The 26150-nt window shown below is 28.2% G+C and overlaps 3 protein-coding genes across 3 annotated transcripts; 2 read left to right on the top strand and 1 right to left on the bottom strand.

Annotated features, from left to right (window-relative positions):
- The first annotated feature begins 235 nt into the window (after window positions 1–235).
- Window positions 236–18552, top strand: LOC134836737 (adenylyl cyclase 78C). Its single transcript, XM_063851941.1, has 17 exons — window positions 236–335; window positions 408–528; window positions 2180–2466; window positions 2534–2678; window positions 3488–3672; window positions 3923–4115; window positions 8577–8806; window positions 8880–9044; window positions 9971–10124; window positions 10207–10574; window positions 10645–10707; window positions 11675–11969; window positions 12060–13246; window positions 16125–16331; window positions 16398–16635; window positions 18038–18183; window positions 18261–18552. The coding sequence occupies exons 3-17, from the start codon at window positions 2308–2310 to the stop codon at window positions 18360–18362; spliced, it is 3837 nt and encodes a 1278-aa protein (XP_063708011.1). The 5' UTR covers window positions 236–335; window positions 408–528; window positions 2180–2307; the 3' UTR covers window positions 18363–18552.
- Window positions 18553–19954: 1402 nt separating this feature from the next.
- Window positions 19955–23513, top strand: LOC134838168 (snRNA-activating protein complex subunit 4 homolog). Its single transcript, XM_063853640.1, has 3 exons — window positions 19955–20074; window positions 20133–21362; window positions 22267–23513. The coding sequence occupies exons 1-3, from the start codon at window positions 19997–19999 to the stop codon at window positions 23437–23439; spliced, it is 2481 nt and encodes an 826-aa protein (XP_063709710.1). The 5' UTR covers window positions 19955–19996; the 3' UTR covers window positions 23440–23513.
- An 806-nt stretch (window positions 23514–24319) lies between these two features.
- LOC134830276 (malate dehydrogenase, mitochondrial) lies at window positions 24320–25818 on the bottom strand. The gene is made up of 3 exons (XM_063843700.1): window positions 25646–25818; window positions 25281–25488; window positions 24320–25221 (listed from the first exon to the last, which is right to left on the bottom strand). Exons 1-3 carry the CDS (start codon window positions 25709–25711, stop codon window positions 24479–24481), a joined length of 1017 nt encoding a protein of 338 aa, XP_063699770.1. The 5' UTR covers window positions 25712–25818; the 3' UTR covers window positions 24320–24478.
- Between the last annotated feature and the right edge of the window lie 332 nt (window positions 25819–26150).

Raw genomic sequence — 26150 nt, 5'->3', positions numbered from 1 at the left:
TGGGGATACTTACTATTTTACTTCTTATCTATAAGTCAAGCTGAACTAATTTTATCCTCTTTTTTTTCAATTTCAGATACAAAGGAGAGCCAAACACAGTGCCCGCACAAATGGAACGCCTCGTTATCGACAACAACTCACCCAATGAGGCAAAAAACACTCGAAGCAGTAGCTCAGTGCGTAAATTGAATTTGGAGATAGGAAAGGGTTACAAAAATTCCGACGAAGACAATGACGGAGGAGGAGGAGGGAATGGAGGAGGCGGCGGAATCGTTAACAAGGGTCACACATGTGAGAAGGATAACTTGTCTGATAGTGGTTTTGAAATAAATGACGTGAGTAAATTTTATTACCCGTTTCGTCTGCAATGAGACCAAAAATTGAATTTTTTACTTTTGTATTTGTAGGATTGTTCAGATGTGACCAAAACACCAAGACTGCATGGCGGTGACGGAGTGCCAACGTTAAATTTAGACAAAAACAGTGTATCGAGTTTCGGAGGAAAATCCGCTGCGTCGAATAATCCATGTAAGTATCGAATACATTTTTTTTGTGTTATTTTTTTATCATTGATAAGAGTGTTTATCAGACACTTTTTGAACACACACATTTTCAATCGGTTTGATTTATCCCTTTCGCGGTTTTGTTTATTCACAATTTTCGTGTTTTTGTGGAGAGAAAAGTTTAAAATGAATTTTTCTAAGCAATATTTTTTTTTATCATTACTATAAAATTAAAAGCAAACGTTAGTGGTCACGTAAAGGGATGACAAAACGTTAAAACAAACAATGTGTGCAGCGCAATAAATTATAGGCACACTTATATTCTTTTTTTATTCGAAGCGTCGTTGTTGGATATTTTTTTTGCGTTAAATGATAAAAAATAAAAAAATATCCTATAAAAAGTAGATATTTTGTTCAAGTAGTTGTTCGAGAGTTCATTGAGTTGAGCTCATTTGATCTCCTTTTGAATTTAAATTCAATTTGAACGTTTAACAGTTGAAAATGAAATTCAAGATTTTTTTCCATACAAAATTTAATTATCAGCTTTAAGAATACGAACAATTAAAATTTTGATAATTTAAAAAAAAATATAAAAAATTAAAAAAAAAAAATTTTAATTTAATTTTTTGAATTTAATTATAAAAATAAAAATTATAATTTTTTTTTAAATTTTAAAATATTTTTAGGAACAATTAATCATGAGAGTCCGAGACTTTTTTTTATAAAAATAAAACTTAAAATTTAAAAAAAATTTATGGAAAAATTTATCAGTAAATTTTTTTTCAATGATGATGAATTTTTATAAAAATAGTCTCAGACTCTGATAATTTATTGTTCCTAAAAACATTTTAAAATTAAAAAAAAATATAAGTTTATATTTTTTAAAATTAAATTTAAATTTATTTAAAATTTTATTTTTTTTTAATTATCAAAAATTTTATTGTTCGAAAAAATATCCATCAAGACACTTAACTAAAAAAATTGTTTCTCTTAAGAGATTTTAGGCTGTTTTCGGTATTTTATGAATAACTTATTAAAAAATTCAAATTCTTATACAAGAATTTTATAAAATTTTGATAATTTAAAAAAAAAATTAAATAATAAAAAAATAAAAAAAAATAAATTTTATTTTTAAAATTAATTTAAAAAAAAAATTAAAATTATAAAAAAAAAAATTTTAAAGAAAATGTTATTTTTTTAAAGGTTATTTAAAGAAAAAAAAATAAATAATTTTAAAATTAAAGAAAAAAAGTTTATGAAAAAAATTTTTCACTTTGAGTTCGAAAAATATCCATCAACACACTTAGCTTAGTTTGTTTTAAGAGAATTTAGGCTATTTTCGGTATTTTATGAATAACTTATTAAAAAATTAAAATTCTTATACAAGAATTTCAATTTTTAAAAAATATACAAACCTCATTCCATGGACTGTTCCGTCTCAATTTATTTTATGACGAGCACTTCAGATTAAAAGACCTCATAATTCACATGTGTTATGGCGCTGCATGTCGCAGTAACTCACAACCTTACGATAAAAAATGAATGCATAAACGTCACATCAGGTTAAATTTGCAAACAAAAGCTTTTAAAAGATTTTAGTGCAGATTGCATCGCATACTTGGTCATGCGACGCTGTCTTTTCCATTTAGTTAATGAAATTTTCTCTTATCGCATAGCTGCTGTGGGTAACGATTGCAACAACAAAAAACCGCCCGACTCGCCGCAATCGCCAGCGCGTCTCTGCAACAACACGTATGCCGCCTTCAAGCGTGGCACTGTCGTTCGCGGAATCCTCTGTCCCTCCATGACAAATTCATTCCGACAACCGTCTCTCGAAAAGTCCTATCTCACGTATACGCATCGACAACGCCAAAAATCCCTAATTATCGTAAATGTGGTCGACTTAATCCTGAAAATCGTATTAGCTTTCATAAATATCTGGCAAGTCAGCAGTAATGATGATGTAAGTTTTTAATATATTTTCGTAATATCCCGAAGCAGTGATGCAATTTTGATGTTTGTTTTTGCAGCCAATCTCGCCGGATTCCGTTACGTGGACTATCAGTTGTATTATTGCGAATTTGGGAATTTGCATGTTGGGGTTGTGGAAATGTTTTGCCAATAATTATCTACATTGGGCCAGCACGTGTACATGGCTGTTGCTGAATTTACAAGGTAATTCGACATTAATTGAAGCTTTCGTCGTTTCATCTCGTCGTAACCAGAGCATATTTTGTCAATCATGTAATTTTATACAATCATTTCACATCGGTAATCAAACGTATTGAATTGAGAAAACTTTTTTGGCATAACTCTTGAAAAAAAAAATTATTGCATTTTAAAGGAATTTATGGATTTTTTTAAAAATTGTTTAATCTTATCTTATTTTTATTTGAGGAGTACAAAATTGTTAAATTTAGCAATTTATGTGAATTTCTAACTAAATATCACAAAGAAATTTGTTTAAAATTTTTTTTTTACAATTGGTTAATTATTTTATATTTTAATGCAGTTGAGGAGTACAAAATTGATAAGAAACTACTCATTTTTTTTCAAAATAAATTTGAGGAGTGCGAAACTGTTTAAAAAAAACTAAAATTTTGAAAAAATTAAATTGTGGAGTACGAAATTGATTTTTTTTTTAAAATCAGTTTTTCTCTTTAAAATTAATTGAGGAGTTTAGAATTGTAAAGAATTTTTTTAAAAAATTAGTTTTTCTCTCATAAAACTGAAATTGAGGAGTTCGAAATTGTGAAGAAATTTCTAAAAAAAAAAATATTTTTTCTTTCATAAAAATAAAATTTGGAGTACCAAATGTTGAAATTAACAATTTAAGTTAATTTCATTTAAAAAATTTTATATCAATTTTTTTAAAGAATTTGTTAAGAAACTTTTAAACATTTTAATTTTTTTTCTAAAAAATATAATTGAGGAGTAACAAAATGTAAAAAAAACCAAAACTTACCTTTAAATTTTTTTTTCAGGTTTCGTTGGTTCTGGCTTAGGATTCGCGAGTCGTGAATATCTCGTGTGGTACGTGCTTTTTATCGTCTTCGTACCTTACGCAATGCTTCCCCTTCCCCTAAAATGGTGCGTAATAGCTGGATCAACATCTTCAATTTGTCACCTGTTCGTTACGAGTTTAGCAAGACTATTAGATCCGGCTGTGGTAAGTATTGTAATGAAATTTTCCTAAATGAAAAAAATAAGACAAGATATAAAAAAACTAATTTCCCATGCAAAAGACAAAAAATTACAATAAATTGCGGGAAAATTCCTTTATATAGTACCTTTTTACCTTTTCATCAACAATTGTTGTGTTGGTGACACAAACAGACACTAAATGACTGTTCCCAGACCTTGACATTCATGCAGACACATATTTACCTTCGTGTACTTTGTTTGTTATAATTACACAGGAGTCGTGGTGTGTGATGAAGCAATTTATAGCGAATTTTATCCTTTACTCGGCAATTAATTTCTCGGGCATGTACACGAAATACTTGACGGATCGTGCACAACGGCTCGCATTCATTGAAACGCACAAAGCGATGGAGCACAAAAAGGAATCGGAAAAGGAATATCAAAGGACACAAAAGTTACTGGATTCAAGTAAGTATGAGATGTTGTTATTTTTGACCTAATGGGCGTCTTTTAGTGATGAAATTTGACATTTTTAAACAAAAACTTGTTGATTTCGTACGAAAAATTATTTTCATAATAACTTTTTAAGCATTTCTCTTTAAAAATATATTTTTACCAATATTTGATCGATTGGAAAAATAAATTAAATTTTCTCAGAAATAAGGTAAAAATACTGCTTTTTAACAAACTTTTTTCTTGGAATGGATTTTATTCCAAATTGACTGAGAATAAACGTCAAATATGAAAAAAATCCGATTTTTCATGGAATTTAAGTTGTTTTTAATAAATATTAAAAAAAATAAAAATAATTATTTAAAAATTCATAAAATCCTTCAATTTTTTTCTAAGTTCCATCACTGAACATTATCATGTCAAACAAGTATCCTTCAAGTCCTCACATATAAAAATTCATACTAAATCATAATTATCTTTACACTTGAATATTTTATCACACAATTTCATACAAAGTTCAGGGTCATGAAAAAAATACACAAGAAATGATACAAAAGCACCACACATGTTATTAATAAATTATATTTCAGTTGTTGATTAGCGCGAGTGCATATTCATTTTATTTTATATCATGCACGATAAAGATCTGTTATCAGTTTCAACATGCTGGCCATTCTTTTCATTTTCCACTATTTTAAATAACGAGCAATTTGCAGCATGTTCGACCAACCGTGAATGACCATAAACTAAAAATGTATAAAAATTTCCTACAATGTTTTTTTTCTCATGGTGTTTGGATTAACACATAAGGCTCGATGTTTGTGATGATGCTAATCATCGACGATAGTGTCGAATGCTTTGAAATTAATTTCGGTGAAACATTTTGTTTGATAAAATTCTATTTGAAACTTTTTTTTTCAAACAGAAGCACTTATCTAAAATATATTCAAAAAAATAGGACGATGCAATTAGGAAATTTTTTTCACGTGAAGAGATAATAATTAATTATGTCAATTTCAGCCAATCTACCGTAAGCTGTCAAATAAATAAAAAGAAGAGGTTGTTAACCGAATGATGAAACAATCTCATCTTAGGCACGATATCATTTAATTATTCAGGAAGAAAAGATATAAACCGTGAACGAAAGAAAAAAAAAACAGAAGAACACGTGCCACACATTACGAAATATGAAAGAAGAAATCAATTGAGAAAACGAATAATTTCTAACAGAAAAGAGTACAATGCTTTTACAGAAAGAATACAATTCGTGGTTTTGTTATGAAAAAAGAACAAAAGGATGTAACGCCCAAAGAATATGATGAATGCTCAGAAAGTTTACGAAATATTTAGAAAAAATCTACAAGCTGCTTTAAATCCTTTCACACAAAGATAATTTGGCAGCATTACTTAGACCAATTTTTATTAATGCTGAGGTAACATTTAATATCATGAATATTAAAAAGTCGGCGACACACAACCATACAATTTAAGAAACAATGCACATTTAAGACCAAGACAAGAAATTTCATGCAATAAAATAAACTTGTCGAAAGGAACCATCAATATGACTTTAGAAATCCGAGACCGCTTCAACAATTAACAACTACAAGAAAATACCTCGATAATGCCCCCATTCCTCGCTGCATCAGATTTTATAATGACTTTTCTAACGATATTGACTTTAATGCGTTTAAAAAGAGAATACCGTAATTGTATAATTTTTATAGAAAAAAAAATCCGTTACAAATTCAAAAAATTGTAATAATTAATGGATCACCAATTTTGAAGTTAATAGAATAATAATATTTTTCCATTGATTTTTGGATTTTTTAGCAATTATTTAGACAAATTTTAAGTTATATTTCATAAAGTAATTTTTTTAAATATATTGAAAAATTTCGAAAATTTATTAAAAATTCAAAAGTTTTACATAAAAATGTTGTTAGGACGAATAAGTGTAAGAATTTTTAATGAAATGTCAAAGCAATATGAAACAGACTGTGATAGTGTTGAATAATTTAAAAGAACAACTTTGAATTATGTTAAAGTGCAATTAATGTGAATAGTATACATTGCCCTTATAATGGTTAAAGCATAAAACATTTTTGTCAATCACACCTTCCTAAAATTCTAAAAGCATGTTACCTTGTCCATATAAATAATTACCATAACTTTTTAAGCTAAATACTGCTGACCTGTAATCATTTCCATCACAAAGATTCTGTTTGCATGGCTTATCCAGCAAACCACAAAGTACCATGCATACAGATAAAGCTCGATGTATATTTAGCATATTTTTCATATTCACACAAAGAATACGAAAGACAAGGAAATGTTCTGCCTTTCATCATCGATGTGAGGTGAAGGTGAACCTGAACACCATTAAAAATGTATTTGTGGTCTGGCATTTTGGTTTTTAAGCAAAAATACATGTCAAAGGGACATAAATGTATAAAATATATTGTGGTTGATAAACTCAACAAACATGAAAAGTTTTAACTCTGCAAATTACAATTTACTCGTTACCAAGTTTTTGCCCTTTCTTCATTTTTTTTCATAGAAATTTATGAGACAACTTATGAAGGAAAAATATTTGTTCAATGCACTATAAAAACCATTGACAACATCTTGTTATCATTTCCGAATAATACCCTTTTTCTTTTCACAATAAATAAAGGCTTAACCAATTGCCAATTTAAAGTAGTTTTCTACATCATTATAATGACATTTTTGCGACTTTCTACAAACCATTTAACTGCTGTGAAATGTATTTTCTCATTGAATGCGGTGCATTTTCGATGATTCCTTTTCTTGGTTCTTTTGAAAGAAAAACTGAACGAAAGAAAAAAATTCTATTGAGTTCATGTTCAAGTCATTATTATTATTATTATAGAATAATAAAAAATAACAGTAAACAAGAGAGTATTTTTATTCTATCAACCACTTATGTCTCTGGGAATTATGATAAAATACTGAGGTTATAAAGAAAAACAATGAAGATTTTGCGGTTTGAGCATTTTTGGCTAAATTTAAGATTTGAGATTGAAATCGTACTAAAAAATCAAATTTATAATAAAATATAAAATATTGACCTAATATTCAAATTTTTATTTAATTTTAATTATATTTAATATTTAAAAAAAAATAAAAAATTGAGTTAAAAAATTAATTTATTTATTTAACAAATTTAAACAAAAAAAAAATAATAAATTTAAAGTTTTTTAATTGAAATAAAACAAAACTTACAATACAATTCACCTTAGGAAAAGTTTTTAACAATCCTTGTTAAAATTCAGAAATATTTAAACAATCCAGTTTCAAAAGATCATTGTTTTCCAAAACAACTTGTTGTTATCCTCTCATGTTTGACCTACTCCTTCGGTATTTTTTTTTTTGCCCCATTCAAAGTAACAACTTTGCAAAACATGGAAAACTCAAGTTTAATTGTTATTGCATAAACAAAATAAAAACTTGTGGAAAAGTTCTATCAATATTTTCTGTAGCTTGGTTTGTTTAATAAAACAATTGAAAGCATTAAAGCGCCTCTTTCTCCTATTAGAATAATTTTTAATGTAATTAAGGAAAAGTTGCTGAATCGAGGAAAAAAAAAAGTTTTTGCTTCGTTCTCCACACGTTCAACAAAATGATAACAATAATAATAAAAATCAAGACTTTGTTGAATGAATCATAATTTCAGTATTGTTACATATATTCGCAAAACGCATCTGGAATAAAAGTGTTTTTTGTTGCTTTGCCATCTGACTGATTTCTATTCAGTTTTATTTGTGAACCACAATGTTAATAATTTATTTTGCCGAAAAATCGTGCGTGGTTTAGCTTTTTTGCACGTATGGGTAAAATAAAGCATATGAGTCTGTTTTAGAAAATTGTTAATAAAAAGAGAGGTTTCTCCAAATAAAAAACCCAAATTAAAAAAAAGTAAATTAATTAAAAAAAAAATATTTAAAAATATAAAATTAAAATTAAATTTAATTAATATTTTTAAATTTTTTTTTTAATTAGAAAAAATTATTTTTAAATTTTTATAAATTAGTAATTTTTAAATTATTAAAAAATAATTAATTTAAAAATAATTTTTAATATACTAAATTATTTTACAATTTTTATTCTTTAAATTTTTTAAATTTAATTTTAATTAATATTAATTTAATTGATTATTTTAAATTAATTTAATTTAAATAATTTTTTTTCAATTTTTTAACAAAGAAAAATATATTAAAAAAATTTTTGCAATTTTTTGCGAAAAATATATCTGATAAAAAATAAAATTCAACATGTATCGTCTTAATTTCACATTTTCTCTGAACTCCAAGAAAATTTAAGACACATTCAGACGTAATAACGCAACATCTGTTTGCTCTTAAAAACGATACTTTGACATGATAATGATTTTCTCGTGCTAGTCACGTGTGCATTTTATTCATCCTTGAACATGTTTTTTTTCTTTTTTTTTAGTTTTGCCAATGTTCGTGAACAATGACATACGCAAAGAAATGTACAAAAATCCCGACGAAACGCATCCCGTGGACTCGCAATTCAAAAAGTTGTACATTTACCACATGGAGAACGTAAGCATCTTGTTTGCGGACATCAAGGGATTCACAGAGCTTGCCAGCAAGACGTCTGCCGAGCAATTAGTTAAGATATTGAATGACCTTTTTGGTCGTTTCGACAAAATTGCCGAGGTACGTTGAACTGTAACTCGGGTTTTTTTGCAGAGTAATGATGATTTTGTGTTTTTTTTTGTTTGCTCTGCAGGACAATCACTGCTTGCGTATCAAGCTATTAGGAGATTGCTATTACTGTATTTCCATGTTTGACATGCAAACATTCAAGCCGAGGCCGGATCATGCTGTGTGCAGTGTGGAAACGGGTTTGCACATGATACAGGCAATCAAAGATGTGCGAGATAAGACAAAAGTGGTGAGTTTGCTGACAATTTTTTTTTATCATCGAATAAAATTTTCGTTATAAAATAACAATTTTATTTATTTTAATTTACAAAAATTCATTAAAATAAATTTAAAAGTATTTTTTTTAACTTTTTTATTTTTTTATGTAAAATGTTAATGATTTTTTTTTAGATTTTTTGTCAAAACTAGAAATTTATTAATATAAATATTAATTTTATTTATAAAATTTTAAAAAATTAATTTTCGAAATAAAATTTTCATTTGAACAATTTTCTTTTAATAATAATTTAATTCAATTTCTTTCCAAATATTAATTTTTTAAAATTTTATACTTTTTTTTAAATAATAATATTTTAATTAATTTTTAATTTATTTTAATTTTTGATTATAAAAAAAATAATTTGATAACTAACTTGAATTAAATTTAAAAAATAATAATTAATAAAACATTTTTTTTACAAAAAAAAAAATAAATAAAGAAAATGAGTTGAAAAAAATTTAAGAGATTTTTAAATTACTTTTTGATTTTTTTTTAATTTAAATAACACTAACATAATTTTAATTTAATTTAATAAATTCGTAACATAATAACTCGTATTGAATAAAATGATCTCTTTAATTAATTTTTCATTAATTTATTTAGATTAAAAAAGATTTTCTTTGATATAGAATAAATAATCGTTTTAATCCTAAACGTTTTTCATTAAAAATTAATTAAATTAAATTAGTTATTAATTTAAAGTATTTAAAATTTTTATGAATTCAAATGATTTTGAGCTCTTGAAAAATTTAATTTTACATAAAATTGTAAGAATTTAAAAAAAAAATGTTAAAAAATCATAAAGTTTTATGTTAAAAAAAACATAAAATATCATCTTAAAATATTTTAAAGAAAAATCATGAGAAACTTAAAAAAAAATATTTTAAATGTTTTAGCGCGACTTGGATATGCGAATTGGCATCCATACAGGCAGCGTGATGTGCGGCGTTTTAGGAGACAAAAAATGGCACTTCGATGTGTGGTCAAACGATGTCATCATCGCGAATCACATGGAATCTGGCGGAATACCTGGACGAGTTCACATCTCGAGTATGTATTAATTGAACTACAACAAACGAAAAAACTTTTTTCATTTCAACTTTTTCTCTCTTTTTTTCCCTGTTTTTCGCAGAAGCAACACTCGAATGCCTCAACAACACGTACGACGTCGAGGATGGCGATGGCGGAAGTCGCGATAGTCATTTGAAGGAAAACGGCATCAAAACGTATCTCATCAAGCGAACGGAACCGTTGCGGTCTCGCAAAAGTGTGCGACAACAAGTGCTGACATTTGACAGGGAAAAGCCACAACGTTATGTCGATCCAAAGGTAACCACGCCAAATCATCACGAGCCACAGCAGCACTCGTCGTCGTCATTCGCGCACAATGGACATCAATTAATTAAGAGAATTTCACGCTCTATTATCCATGATAATAGTCGCGATGAAAGAGACGAGGATTTCACTGGTGAATGGACGCCTGAAGTACCCTTCACGAATGTAAGTGCACGATGTAATTTTTAATGAAGTTTTTGCGAAATGAGCACGTTTCTTTTATTTTTATTTGCAGTTGAATAAAAAAGCCGAGAGTGATGGAGATGATAATACGGTTGATATTTCGCCAGAAGAAGAGGTTTGTTTTTGTTTCAAACTATTTTTTTTCGTGCAACTTTTAATTGAACTTTGTTTATCTTTTGGAATTTTTTTAAATTTTTCTTTATAAAAACTTTAAGTTTTTTATAAGAAATATTTTTCTGCAATTTAAATAAAAATTTTGGTAATTTCATAAAATAATGAATTTTTATTAGGAAATTTTTAAAATTGTCCGGATTTTTTCATTATTTTTTAAATTTACGGAGAACTTTAATTAAAAAATATCTTAAAATTTTATATACCCAAAGAAAAAAAAATTTAAATTTTGATTTTTTTTAAAATTTAATAAAAAATAAAAGAAAAAGTACAAAATATCAGAAGTTCAAAAGTTTCGTATTATTTTTTTTTTTTTTTTGCTTGATAGAAAAATTTAAAATTTTTTTTAGAAATCTTTATAAATTATTTTTAAAATATAAAATCTTTGAAAAAAAATCTAATAAAATTATGGAAATTCAAAAATTTATGAAATATTTATAATTTCGAAAATAAAAGTCAAATCAAAATTAAAAATATAAAAAAAAATTTTGAAAAAAAAAATCATTTTAAAAATTTTAAGAAGTAAAATAAGAAAAATTTATAAAATTTAAAAAAAAAAGTTAAAATTTATAAATTAATAAAAATTTTATTTGACATGATTTTTTTTAAAGAAATTTGAAGAAAAAAAAAATTATTTAAAAACAAAAAAAAAATAAATAGTTGAAAAATAATTAATTTAAAATTTAAAAGAAAAATATTTTTAAATTAAAAAAAATAAAAAAATAAGTTCATGAAAATTTTTATCAATTTTCACGAAACTCCTTAAAAGCTTTTAATTTCATGTCTCTTTTCATATTTTTTCATTCAAAAGTGCACTCTGAATTATTTTTGTGCTCTTCAATCAAATTTTTTGCTCATTAAAACTTTTCCACAAAAAAAAAACTTAAAAAAAAAAATTTTTTTTTTTGCAGGTTGACGAACTCATCGACCAAGACATCCAAATAAACTCCAACAAACACATGCGAGACCAATATTTGAACGCATGGACTTTACGTTTCAAAGACGACACACAAGAGAAAAGTTTCTGCCAGCTGCGCGAAGACATGTTCCGCTCCAACATGCTTTGCGTTTTTGCCATGTGGATCTTTATCGCATTGTGTCAAGCCGTCATTATTCCGCGGTGTGCCATTCACAGCATTTCCTTAGGCACCACGACGTTCATTCTCGTCTTTTTCTTCGTGCTCGTGATGGCGGAGGAGTATCAGTGTAAGTGTTTGACACTTTTTTCGAGCGGTTGTCACTCAAACGAAGCAAATTCCCCTGTTAATATCTAAAAAAAATTGTTTTTTTTTTCAGTTTTGCCGAATTTCTTTCGCAATTATTCACGAATGTTGATTCATCATCGAAATTCTCGCACAATTTTTGTGTGCAGCGTGATTTTTCTGATGTCAGCTGCGAGTACAATGGGCTTGATAATGTGCAATTTTGTGGATCCGACGACGATTTCCGTGGATGGCAGTGTCGATAACGCGATTAAAGTCCATTTCAATGGGCAAGAAGAAACACGTGGCATGCCCGTCATCGATATAAATGTATCTATTGTTCCGTCGTCGATGCAAAACAAAAGTAACGCAAGTCCCATCAATGCGATAATAACGAGTGACCAAGAGAAGGATGGTATCGTGACAAAGGACGAACACACAAAACCGTCTGAAATCGGATTATCCTCATTTAATTTGTTTTTGGGGGTGACAAACGACACAAAATTACCCATTGACTACCAAAATTGCGTTCATCCGGAATATGTGGTCTTTAGTTGGGTGCTCTGTCTTATCGCCCTCGCTGCGGCACTCAAACTCTACTACTTGGTCAAGTTTTTCATGGCAATCATGATGGTTTGCTGCAACGCCATTCTCATTCTCTTCGTTTTTCCCGAAGATTTTAATCAGTTTTCGTACGATTTCGAGGTAAAATGTCTCGGCATGCCACTTTCGGCGCAAATGTTGGTTCTTTTGGGCATTTTTCTGATCATGGTGACGTATCACGCGCGTTTAATTGAAGTTACGGCCCGTTTGGACTTTATTTGGAAGGAAAAGGCGGAACGCGAACTCACAAATACCTCGCACAATCGACAGTTGAACGACTTGCTCATCAAGAATATTTTGCCGGATCACGTGGCGCAGCGATATTTGCACGCGGATTGCATCGTTAAGAAGGACGACTTGTACTCGAACACGCATCGCATGTGCGGCGTACTGTTTGCATCGATACCCAACTTTCAGGATTTCTATTCGGAGGACATTGAGAATGGGAAGGCGTGCATTCGGGTGTTGAACGAAATTATCTGTGATTTTGATGGGCTGTTGGAGGATACGAGATTTGTGACGGTAGAGAAGATAAAAACTATCGGGTCGTGTTATATGGCAGCCTCGGGATTGTGTGTCGATGTGAAATCCGATCCGAATAACACGGAGGAGGATGCGGTTTGTGATTTGGTTGAGTTTGCAATTGCTATGAGGCAAAAGTTGCGGGAAGTGAATCGAGTAAGTAATAAACTTTGTCGTGAATGTCTCATATTTTTTCCACATTTTCTATATTTTTTATCAATTTTTTTTTATTATTTTATTTCTGAGTCTTTAATTTTTTTTTGTAGTTTGCAATTAAAAATTTTTTAAAAATTATCTTATCTACCGCATTCCGATATATCTACGATTTTTTGTACTCCTCATGACCCTTTCGCAATTTCATACACATTGAAATCAAAACTATGTCAAAGAAAAATTTTTTTCTCAGTTTTAATTTTTTGGCAGTTTTGAGTTATAAAATGATTAAAAATGATAAATTAGCCCTCTGCCCTCTGACAAATTTTTATCCATTTGGAGCAAGATTTGACAAAAATGATCACAGTTTTTTGACAAAAATTGCTTTGAGCTTTGACACAGTTTTTGACATAGTTTTTGACACAGTTTTTTTAAAAATGATAAATTAAAGCCTTGATTTAGTTTTCAAAACAAAACTATGTCAAAGAAAAAAATTTTTTTCAGTTTCAATTTTTTGGCAGTTTTGAGTTATAAAATGATTAAAAATGATAAATTAGAGCCCTCTGACAAATTTTTATCCATTTGGAGCAAGATTTGACAAAAATTGCTTTGACACAGTTTTTGACATAGTTTTTGACACAGTTTTTTTCCTTGATTTAGTTTTCAAAACAAAACTATGTCAAAGAAAAAATTTTTTTTCAGTTTCAATTTTTTGGCAGTTTTGAGTTATAAAATGATTAAAAATGATAAATTAAAGCCCTCTGACAAATTTTTATCCATTTGGAGCAAGATTTGACAAAAATTGCTTTGACACAGTTTTTGACATAGTTTTTGACACAGTTTTTTTCCTTGATTTAGTTTTCAAAACAAAACTATGTCAAAGAAAAAAATTTTTTTCAGTTTCAATTTTTTGGCAGTTTTGAGTTATAAAATGATTAAAAATGATAAATTAGAGCCCTCTGACAAATTTTTATCCATTTGGAGCAAGATTTGACAAAAATTGCTTTGACACAGTTTTTGACATAGTTTTTGACACAGTTTTTTTCCTTGATTTAGTTTTCAAAACAAAACTATGTCAAAGAAAAAAATTTTTTTTCAGTTTCAATTTTTTGGCAGTTTTGAGTTATAAAATGATTAAAAATGATAAATTAGAGCCCTCTGACAAATTTTTATCCATTTGGAGCAAGATTTGACAAAAATTGCTTTGACACAGTTTTTGACATAGTTTTTGACACAGTTTTTTTCCTTGATTTAGTTTTCAAAACAAAACTATGTCAAAGAAAAAATTTTTTTTCAGTTTCAATTTTTTGGCAGTTTTGAGTTATAAAATGATTAAAAATGATAAATTAAAGCCCTCTGACAAATTTTTATCCATTTGGAGCAAGATTTGACAAAAATTGCTTTGACACAGTTTTTGACATAGTTTTTGACACAGTTTTTTTCCTTGATTTAGTTTTCAAAACAAAACTATGTCAAAGAAAAAAATTTTTTTCAGTTTCAATTTTTTGGCAGTTTTGAGTTATAAAATGATTAAAAATGATAAATTAGAGCCCTCTGACAAATTTTTATCCATTTGGAGCAAGATTTGACAAAAATTGCTTTGACACAGTTTTTGACAAATCTAAGTAATTTTTTTTTTCCAATTTTTTGGCATTTTGAGTTACAAAATGATTAAAAATGATAAATTAAAGCCCTCTGACAAATTTTTATCCATTTGGAGCAAGATTTGACAAAAATTGCTTTCACACAGTTTTTGACATAGTTTTTGACAAAGTTTTTTTCCTTGATTTAGTTTTCAAAACCTTGATTTAGTTTTCAAAACAAAACTATTTTTTTTTTTTTTCAGTTTCAATTTTTTGGCAGTTTTGAGTTATAAAATGATTAAAAATGATAAATTAGAGCCCTCTGACAAATTTTTATCCATTTGGAGAAAGATTTGACAAAAATTGCTTTGACACAGTTTTTGACATAGTTTTTGACACAGTTTTTTTCCTTGATTTAGTTTTCAAAACAAAACTATGTCAAAGAAAAAATTTTTTTTCAGTTTCAATTTTTTGGCAGTTTTGAGTTATAAAATGATTAAAAATGATAAATTAAAGCCCTCTGACAAATTTTTATCCATTTGGAGCAAGATTTGACAAAAATTGCTTTGACACAGTTTTTGACATAGTTTTTGACACAGTTTTTTTCCTTGATTTAGTTTTCAAAACAAAACTATGTCAAAGAAAAAATTTTTTCAGTTTCAATTTTTTGGCAGTTTTGAGTTACAAAATGATTAAAAATGATAAATTAGAACCCTCTAACAAATTTTTATCCATTTGGAGCAAGATTTGACAAAAATTGCTTTGACACAGTTTTTGACATAGTTTTTGACACAGTTTTTTTCCTTGATTTAGTTTTCAAAACAAAACTATGTCAAAGAAAAAATTTTTTTTCAGTTTCAATTTTTTGGCAGTTTTGAGTAATAAAATGATTAAAAATGATAAATTAGAGCCCTCTGACACATTTTTATCCATTTGGAGCAAGATTTGACAAAATTTTCCATTATTTTTTTACTCACTTTCAAATTTTATTTAATTCGTTTCACGATAAACTATTTTTTATTCGTTTATTTTTACTTTTTATTTATTTATTTTTTTTTGTTATATAAAAATTTATTTTGAAATGAAATTTTTGATTTTATTATTTTTAATTTAATTTTTATTATTTTGCAAATATATTTATTTAATTTTCATAAATTTTTTAATTTGTTTTTAAAATATTTTCCTAATATTTTTTTCATGTATTGGAAAAAATTAAATAATTCTTATCATTATTTCCTTAGAATTATTTTTTTTAAAATTTATTTTTCAGAATTTTAACAATTTTTCTGTATTTTCAGGACGCCTTCAACAACTTCCATTTAAAAACGGGCATCAGCAGCGGTCCCTTAGTTTCGGGCGTCATCGGTGCTTCCAAGCCTGTTTTCGACATCTGGGGTGACACCGTCAACATCGCATCTCGCATGTACTCGACAGGTGAAATTTGGAAAATCCAAGTACCCGAATACACGGCACAACTTCTCTCCGCCAAGGGATACGTTTGTGTGGTAAGAGTGTCGCATCTAAAGTGACAAAGTGCCATTTTAATTAGCATCCATTAACATTATTTGCAGTCTCGTGGCGAGATTCCCGTCAAGGGCAAAGGTGTGATGAAGACATATTTCGTGTACGACAAAGGCTCGTCCATTTCGCAGATCACGTCGCCCGACTTCATGGCGCCATCGGGCATTCCGTCGGCAATTAGTCCAACGCCGAGCGCTTTGCAGCGTCAAACGTCGTCGCATGGATCGTTGGCGGCCGTCGTTATGGGCATCATGCAGGCAACAAAACATAATTCAATGAACGTCACTCGTAAGTACCATTTAATTTTATCCTTTTGCTGTGTCTTGCTGGCGAGAGAGACAGAGAGATTAGTTACGACGTTAGGCACTTTAATAGAAATTTATACATAGGATAGGTAGTTTAAACGTATTTATTTCACTTTTTAATAAAACGTATAATGGACAATTAGTGAAAACAGTAAATTAAATTTATTTTTACTTGCAAACTCTCGCTCCTTTTCTCACTCTTTAAATTAATTGTGTGATATCTCAAACGTTTTTCTTGGCTTTTTTATTCCGTGTAGCGCTGTTCACAACTCTCATTATCAACACGATTTAATAATAAATATAATTATTTTAGCAGAGTCAAGTTCTTAGAATTAATTTGAGCTTTTTTTCCTTTGTGTTTCTGTATAAAATTTACTTTATTCTTCTTCTTCTTTTCTTTCACGACTTTTTCTTTTCGTATTTTTTGATGTACTGTAAATTCGCACACAATTGAATTAGGTTGGGGTCGTGCCAGACGATTAACTTATGCTACTCTTTTGGCGTATGTAATTAAGTTGAATTGATTTATTTTATTTTATTTTTGAATTTGACTAAAAAAAATTAAATTTTTACTTCTAACCCACACAGAGTAGTTCGAAAAAAATTGTTAAATCCTGCTAGAAAGTTTTTGTGCATTTTTCATGAAGTGACCTTTGTCTAAAAAATAAAAATGTAAAAATTTGTAAATTCCTCGTGTATGTAAATACAAAATCAAAATTTGCTGAAATTAATTGATAAATAATATTTACCTGCATCGTTGTTCCCTTTTCTGCGAAAATGTTTTATTTTTATACATTTTTAACAAAAATTAATTTAATTAATTTTTAATTATTTTTAAATAAATTAAATTTATTAATTTTTATTTTGTGTGATTTTTTATTTATTTATATTTTTTTTAATATTCTGTAAAATATTTTCTATTGTTATTTTACCAATTTTAAGTTAAAATTTTTAACAAAAATGTAAATAGTAATTTCTTAAATTTAATTAATAAATATAAAAAAAAATAAAATTAATATTTTTTTATTTAAAATTTTTTTTTATCATATTTCTTTATATTTTGAAAATAATAAAGTTTTTATATATTAAAAGAAAATATTTAAAATATTCGTAATTAAAAAAAAAATAAATTTTTAAAATTTAATTTTTAAAAAATAATAATAATTATTATTTCTTTAAAATTGTTTTTAATATAAATTATTTTATTTTATTTTTTTGTATTTAATATTTTCTTAACATGTTAAAAAAAATCATCAAAAAATTAGAAGTCCTTGAATAATTTCCTTACGCTTGAATTAATTTTTTGTATAGAAATTTGTTCATAAATTAAAATTTTTTACTAATGAAATGTTGTTTTTTTTTTCAATAATTTTTTAAATGAACAGCAAGCGCAACCCCATCTCCGAGACCATTAAGTCGCAGGGGAAGCCAGTTCAGCTCGATGAGGTTGTCCCAGCAGAAAGCCACGTTTAATCCCGTTCGGCGATACACAACGCGAGACAAAGCACGAAGTTTATATTCGAAGGAGAAGGTAAATTTTAATTAATTTTCTTTTCAAAAAAAAATTTTTTTTAATTTAATTTTTAAATTTTTAATTTTTTTTTTTAGAGAAAACATGACAGCAATTCACTAACTCCTGACTTGGCTGTGTTCGCAGACTTCAAAGGTTTGCAGAAGAATGGAATAAATTCGAATCAATCGCCCACATAGCTGTAAAGCAACCTTGTAGTTCACAACTTTTAGACATTTTTAACCGAATTTGACATTTTTGAACCATAGAGCATCAATGTTAGCGACATAATATTTGATTTTCCCACCCAAGACTGGAAAAAAATTTATAAAATAATAAATAAAAATGTTGTCAAAATAATTGTTAGAAATTTTAGAAATTAAAAAAAAAGTAAAACATTGAAAATTAGAGTAAATGTTTAGTTTTGTAGAAAAAAAATAATTAATGAAATAATCGTCCAAAAATACCAAAGAAGAAAAATATTGTTGATGTTTTAATGTAAAAATAAAAAAAAAATATTTTACGTGAATGTTATGAGAAACTGATGACAAAGACATAGAAGTTTAAGATTGTTGTAAATAAAAAAAAAATGTAAAAAAAAGGGAAAAGCCACAAAAGTCAATTTCAATTTTGTACAAATTCCATCAGCGACAATTGCTGAATATTTTTACCCAATTTAATTTTTGGAAATTGATTTATTATGAAGTGGCAGACAGTTAAAAAGTAGTTGAGAATAAAAAATAAATAAAATAAAACGTTAATGAAAAGTTGAGTTTTAATTCTTATTTTTATGAGAAAATTCTTATTTTATTTTCAAATAATTTTTTTTTCTTTAATAATTTTTTTAATCAATTTTAATTAATTAATTTATTTTAATTTAAATAACTTTTTTTAAAAAAAATTTAATTTTTTAAATAAATTTTCATTCAAAAAATTTAATTTTAATTAAAAAAAAATTATTATAGGTATACGAGAAAAATTAAATAACAAATTTTTCAGATGTTAAAAAATTTAATTTTAATTTAATTTTAATTTATTTAATTTTAATTTAATTAAATTTAATTTCATAATTTAATTAATATCTTAAATTTTTTTCAATATATCCAATTTTGTCGAAAAAATTCAAGAAAAAATTTTATTACAAATATTTTTGACATATTTTTTTTTTTAAAAAATCATGAAAAATTATTTTTTAAAATAATTCTTGTTTTAATTAAAATTAAATTTTTTTGAAAGTACGTCATGGCTTTTAAAAAATTTAAATAAATTCAACGTTTAACGTTTTTACAGATTTTTATTTTTTTAAATTTTTTTAAATTTTTATTCAATTTTTATATTTATTCGCCTTATTTAAAAAATATTTTTTTTTTGTAATATGGCTTCAAAAAAAATTCTTCTTGCGTTTATCAAATATTAAATTTTTTTCTTGTAATTTTTTAACATCTGAAGAATTTGTAATTTAATTTTTCTCGTATATAATAATTTTTTTAATTAAATTATTTTTTAAAATTTTTTAATTTTTTTAAGCTTTTTTAATTAAAATTTTTATTTAATTTTAATTATTTTAATTAATTTTTTTTTAATCTAAATTTTACTGAATATTTTTTTTAAGAAATTTTTTCGTCATTTTATTAAAAAATATATTTTTTTTTCACATTTAACGACATTTTATTTTGAATCGTCAGTCCAGTGCATATTCCAATGCCTTCCATTGCGTTCCATGACATCCAGTCACTTTCCATTCAAAAAATGTAAACAAAACACCGCGACTTGCTAATTTTAAAACTTGTTAAAAAGCCAAATAAACACAAATTTAATCTGAAAATAATTAAAAATGGACTACTACAGCTCTGATTCGGAGTCTGTGGTGTCTTCTTCTACCTTTGATGACTACGAAAACTCAGAAAATATCGTAAGTTCCAAATTTTCTTCTATTTTTCGTTTCCTCTCAATTATTTTTTGTCTTTTAGAACTTTGAATTCCGTCAATCGAATCTCTTCAACTATCTCGCCGACGTAAATTCCGCCATTCAAGGTCACGACGAGATCACAATCGACAACGGCTTAGCTCTGAATGCCAAATACAAGCAACTTTTGTTGGATTTACGGACGAAATTCGAGCAAATGTTACAAGCGGTACAAGAAAAATATGCCGCCAACGAAGTTTTGCTCGACCAATTACGGAATCATTCCATGCCGAAAAATACTTCGACTCGCAATGCCAGTATTTACATCTGCGGGGCGCCATATTTCAAAGAAATCGATTTAAGTCCGGGACCAAACAACAAGGACTACATTTATCGAAAAAATGTGCGGAAAGAATTCTTCCCCATTGACTATTTATCGCTGCCGAAGAGATTTTGGACCTCCAAAGACAAAGTTGACATCGTCAAAGGCGTCAAAGAGCAAATTATCAATCATCTCCGGGCGGGAAACAGTTCCGACATCAGCGAAATCCGAAATACGCAAAAACTCTCGCGAAGCACGAGCAAAAAAATCACAAATATGCGCGAAATGGCGGGAGATTTGGAGAAAAAACCCTTTCCGCAGCTGTACAAAATGGTTGAAACGACAAATTTTTCCATCGATTGGAGCAAAATTTCCTTTAAAAATCTCGATTCGCGTCATTTGCCGAACGAATGCATGGCAATGTGGAATCACTACTTGAAACCGGGTCTGAATCACGGTTTGTGGACCGAGGAGGAGGAAGAAAAACTGCAAGACGCCGTAATTCGTCACAATTATCAGGATTGGGATGCAATTGCGGCATGCACGAATGCGAGATCGCCCATGCAATGTTTCGTCCATTATCGAACTGCGTTGTCGGAAAGTGCGCAAGTGAAGAAAAATGAGAAATTTACGCCGTTTGAGGATCAGCAACTGCTTGAGCTTGTTGAAAAGTACAGCGATGGCGATGTGATTAGTTGGACAAAGGTTTGTCAACAGATGCCGGGCAGGAATCGGTATCAATGCTATCATCGATACATGTTCACAATTAAGCCAGGGATAAAAAGAGATCGATTTACTGTCGAAGAGGATTGTGCGATAATTGCTTATGTTCATGCACATGGAGAAAATTTCGGGAAAATGCCTCCGAATTTGTTGCCGGGAAGAACTCCTGTGCAGATCAGGAATCGGTATAATAATACACTCAAAGCGGTAGATAATAAAGTTTGGACTGTGGAAGAGGATCAGAAATTGGTGAGTTTTACGATTTTTTATTTAATTTTTTTAATTTTTTAATATTTTTTTTTCTAAACATTTTTGTAATTGGTAATTGGTTTTTAAAATAAATATTATTTAAATAAAAAATTATTTTTCATAAATTCATATAAAAATTCTACGAGCTAAAGCTTTAAAAATATATATATTTTAATTAATTTTTTTGTTAAAAATTTAAACAATTGATAAAAAAGATTTTAATTATTTTTAGTTGTTTAAAATATTTAGAAATTAAGAAAATTAAATAATTTTTAATTTTATTTTAATTTAATTTTTTTTTATTTTTATTTTTAATTCTTTCTGAACATTTTTATTTAATTTTTTTTGTAATATTTATTTAAAAAAAAATCAATTTAATTTTTTTTAAATTAAGTTTTTAAAAAAAAAGTATTTTTTATTTAAATAATTTTTTTAATAAATATTTTTAAATTGTTTATTTATTTTTTTTAAACATTTTTTTTTCTAAATATTTTTCGTTAAATTTTTTAAAATTGGTTTTTATAAACAATAAAATTTCTTTTTGATAAATTCATATTAAATTCTACGTGTTAAGTCTTTTATATTATTATTTTTATATTTTTTCACTTAATTTTTTGTTACAAAATTAAACAAATACCTAATTAAAAAGTTGAATTTTTTTAAATTGTTAAATGAATTTAAATTTGAAAAATATTGTTTAAAAAAAGAAAAAAAATATTATTAATTTATTCATTAATAAAAAAAAATGAAACGAAATATTAAAAAAATAAAAATAATAAAAAAAAATAAAAAAAATAAAAATTAAATTAAATTAATTTTTAATTTAAATTAAATTCAAAATAAAATAATTAAATTATTAAAATTAATAATCAATTAAATAATTAAAATTAATTTCTAATTTTAGATGGAATTCGTCGAAAAAAACGGCACAACAAAGTGGTCTGAATTCGCCAAATTCATCGGGACAAAAACCCGTTTCGCTTGCCGATGTCGCTATTCCACGATCAAAAAATATCTCGAGCGAAATCCAAATGCCTGCCTCCAAGATGTACCTCGCAAAGACAAAAGTCGCTCCACGATGGTAAATCTCGACAATTACCTCGAAGCTGCTGCTGAACTGAAAGCAGCTCGAGAAAATCCCGCTGCCATCAATTTCCCAGAAAAAACTTTGAAAAAAATGTACCCTAAAGCGCACAAAAGTGTTCGAGACGATCGATTGTTACTCGATAAAAACGGCATGAAATTATCCTCGCAATTTTTCCTTTCCTACAATTATCGCTTTGGCAGAATTCCGCGTCCTTTTTCACTTGCGGACACGAAACGAACTTTCACGATGCTGCAATTGATGGATTTTGAGCTAGATTTCGACAGATTTCAAAGTAGTTTCTTGCTACTTCCGCAAGAAACGCAAAATAATTTGACTCTTGTGTTGAATTTGAACACGTCGGAACAAATGCAAGACGATATTCGGTACGTGAAAAGTTTTGGAAATAAATTTCCGGTGAATTTTAATTCAGTCGTGGCATGGCGAGCGATGCAAATTCTCGTAGCGGATCGTCCTTGTGCGAAAATCGATCTATCTCAACGCGGAAGAGAATTTTTCTTCAAATATAATTTATTTTTACGGAGATTCAAGCAAATTTTTTATTGGACTGCGTTACTGAGCAAAATTGATCTGAAAGTCATCAAAGACAGAATTGCAGGAAAAGTAACAAAAGAACCAGAAACCATCGAAATTGTGAATGAAATTATCGGCAGCGAAGATGAAGACGAAATTCCAGTTGAGGTTGAAATGGAAGAAGAGCCAACAGTTGAGAGTGAAAAAGAAGAAGACGAAGAAAGTGACGATGAAAATGCCGTAGATTTCCTTTTGAGTCACATCCAGAAACAAGCACAAGAAAAATCTCTCATGGAGGCAAATTCTGAGGATGAAACTCCTTTGAGTATGCCTGCAGATATTGATTTTGAAGAAACAGTGAAAGTTGAGGAATCTCAAGCGGAAAAACGAAAAAATAAAGAAATAGAGTTTAAAAAACCAAAGCGAGTTGCTGCAGCAAAGTCGATGCCTTTAACGTGATTTAAGAAAAAAAAAAATAAATTTTTAATAATTTTTCATCTGAAAAAATTTTTTTAGTTAAAAATAAATTTAAAATGGACCAAAAATTATATTATAAGCGGCATTTTTTATGAATTTTCTAAAAAAAAAAATAACTTGAAGATTTTTTTTTTAATTTTTGAAATAAAAAAAATTATATTTAATTTAAAAAAAACTAATTAATTTAAAAAAAAATCGATTTGTGATTTAAGCTTAAATTTTAAATTAAATTTTTAAAAAGTTTTATTTAATTTAATTTTTAAAAATTTAAAATAATTAAATTTTAATAAATTTAAATTTATTTTTTGAAAATTTTAATTTAAAATATTTTTTTTCGAAATATTTTTATTTTAAAATATTTTTAAACTTTTAATGTTATTTTCGAATTTTTCTCGAAATTTTCCTTTGAATATCTAATGTATATTTTTATTTTTTCATTTATTATTTTTTTAAATTACAAATTTGAGATTTTTTTTAAAATAATAAATTGTAAATATTTTTTCTTGAGGAAGAAAAAAAAAAAAAAAATAATTAATGGTAAGAATCGAGAAAAATTCGAAAATTATTAAAAAAAATAATTAACATTTTTTTCAAAAAATATTATGCATTTTAATTAAAATTTTAAAAAATAAATCAAAATGAATAAAAATTTAATTCCAATGATTTTTTTAGGAAAAAAATATTGAAAAATTAATAAAAAAAATATTTTTGACACTTTTTTATGCCTCAAAAAATTTTCGACTTTTTAAATTGGAGATAAAAAAATTATCAGGCGCCTTACCAAAATAAAATAAATATCATAAAAATAAAATTAATTAAAAAACGAAGGTTTTTTTTGTCATAAATTAATTTTCATTTCAAATGTGGTTCCTGTGTTTTTTATTGATGGTTTAACGAATTAAATAAAATTATCTATCATTAAATTTAAACATTATTCAACAGTTTCGCATGGTAATTTGTGGTCCTCTTAGAGAACTTCTGAGAGCTTTTAAAGCTTTTCTTTGTTTTTTGTTGTAATCTCTTAAGGGTTCTTGGCGACGAATTCTTCACCCTTGGCGATGTTCTTCTTCAATTCAGGGATAGCCTTGGCGAGCAATTCCTTCTCGAAGTCATTCAATTTGCCGAGTCCCATGTTCTTCTCGACGCCATTCTTGCCCAAAACCAAGGGAGTAGCAAAGTACTTGGCCTCGGTGACATCCGAACGAACGTAGGCGCATTCAACGATGTTTTGTTCGCCCTTGAGAGCGCGGCAAAGGTTGAGAGCGAAACGAGCTCCAGCAAAAGCCATACTTAAGGTAGCAGATCCAGCGCCAGCTTTTGCCTTGACGACTTCCGTGCCAGCTTCTTGGATGCGTTCAGTCAATGCCTTGACCTTATCTTGGGGGAAGTTGACGCTTGGGGTCGTTTGGGACAACAAGGGGATAATTGTGACGCCAGAATGTCCTCCGATGACGGGAACATTGACTTTGGTTGGGTCGACGCCAGCTGCTTCGCCGATGAAGGTGTTGGCACGCACGACATCCAACGTGGAGACGCCGAAAATACGTTTGGGATCCAAAACGCCGGCTTTTTGGAACACTTCGCACGCAATGGGCACCGTCGAGTTGACGGGATTCGAGATAATTCCAACGAATGCTTTTGGGCAGACTTTGGCGCAAGCCTTGGCTAAGTCACGAACGATCGACGCGTTGGTATTGAACAAATCATCACGAGTCATGCCAGGTTTACGTGGAACTCCAGCAGGAATAATGACAACTTCGCATCCTGAAAGAGAAAATTTTTTTAAGAAAAAATTAAAAAAAATTTAAAAATAAATGTTTTACCCTTCAATGAAGCTTCCAAATTTTCGGGTCCATTGTAGCCCGTAACCTTGGAGTTGGTTTCGATGTGAGACAAGTCAGCAGCAACACCAACTGTATGCACAATATCGTACAACGACAACTCCGTTACCAAGGGACTTTGCTTCAAGAGCAAGGCCAAAGGTTGACCGATGCCGCCGCTGGCTCCCATAACAGCAACCTTCACATTATTCTAGAAGAAAAACAGGAAAAACAAACAAACATTGATTAATTAGTCGAACTGTGAGATAACTTTTTTCCATGGCCATTCAATAGTTGGCACAATGATTACGTAAATGATAGTAGAATTTCATTGCGAGAATGACCTTTGGGTATTTTTGGGCACTTACCTGAGATGATGTGGAGAAATTTTTGGCTGTTTGGACAGAGGCGATCTTCAATGCGCGTGAAAACATTTTTCCGGATTTTTTTGCAGTTACAAAAGGGGCAAATTCGACAAGTGAAAAATATTTTCGCTGACACTCGCTTCTACGATTCTCGAAAGTGATAACCCTTAAAGATTTCAGCGCCCTCTGCGACACGAAAACAAGGAGGCTCGTAACGGGATTGCGCGCGAAATCCAAGTGACTGAGTGAGACGGCTGAAGTTGAACTGTTATACATCTGTCAGGTAAGTATACCAGTACTGGTATACTTACCTGACAGCATATAACAGTATCACTTTCGATCGTCTCACTCCGTCACTTGGATTTCGCATGCAATTCAGTCACGAGCCTATCTCCTCTCAAATGTGTTGAACAACAGATGGAGTGACAAGAATAAATTTTTAAATATGAATTCCGGTAATTTTTGATGTTCTTTTATTTTACTTGATTAATTTTAATTTTTTTTTATT

Source organism: Culicoides brevitarsis, chromosome 1 (assembly GCF_036172545.1).
Source record: "Culicoides brevitarsis isolate CSIRO-B50_1 chromosome 1, AGI_CSIRO_Cbre_v1, whole genome shotgun sequence".
NCBI classification, from domain to species: domain Eukaryota; kingdom Metazoa; phylum Arthropoda; class Insecta; order Diptera; family Ceratopogonidae; genus Culicoides; species Culicoides brevitarsis.
Note: the sequence above shows the minus strand (reverse complement) of the source record. Positions and strands in the feature narration are given on the sequence as shown.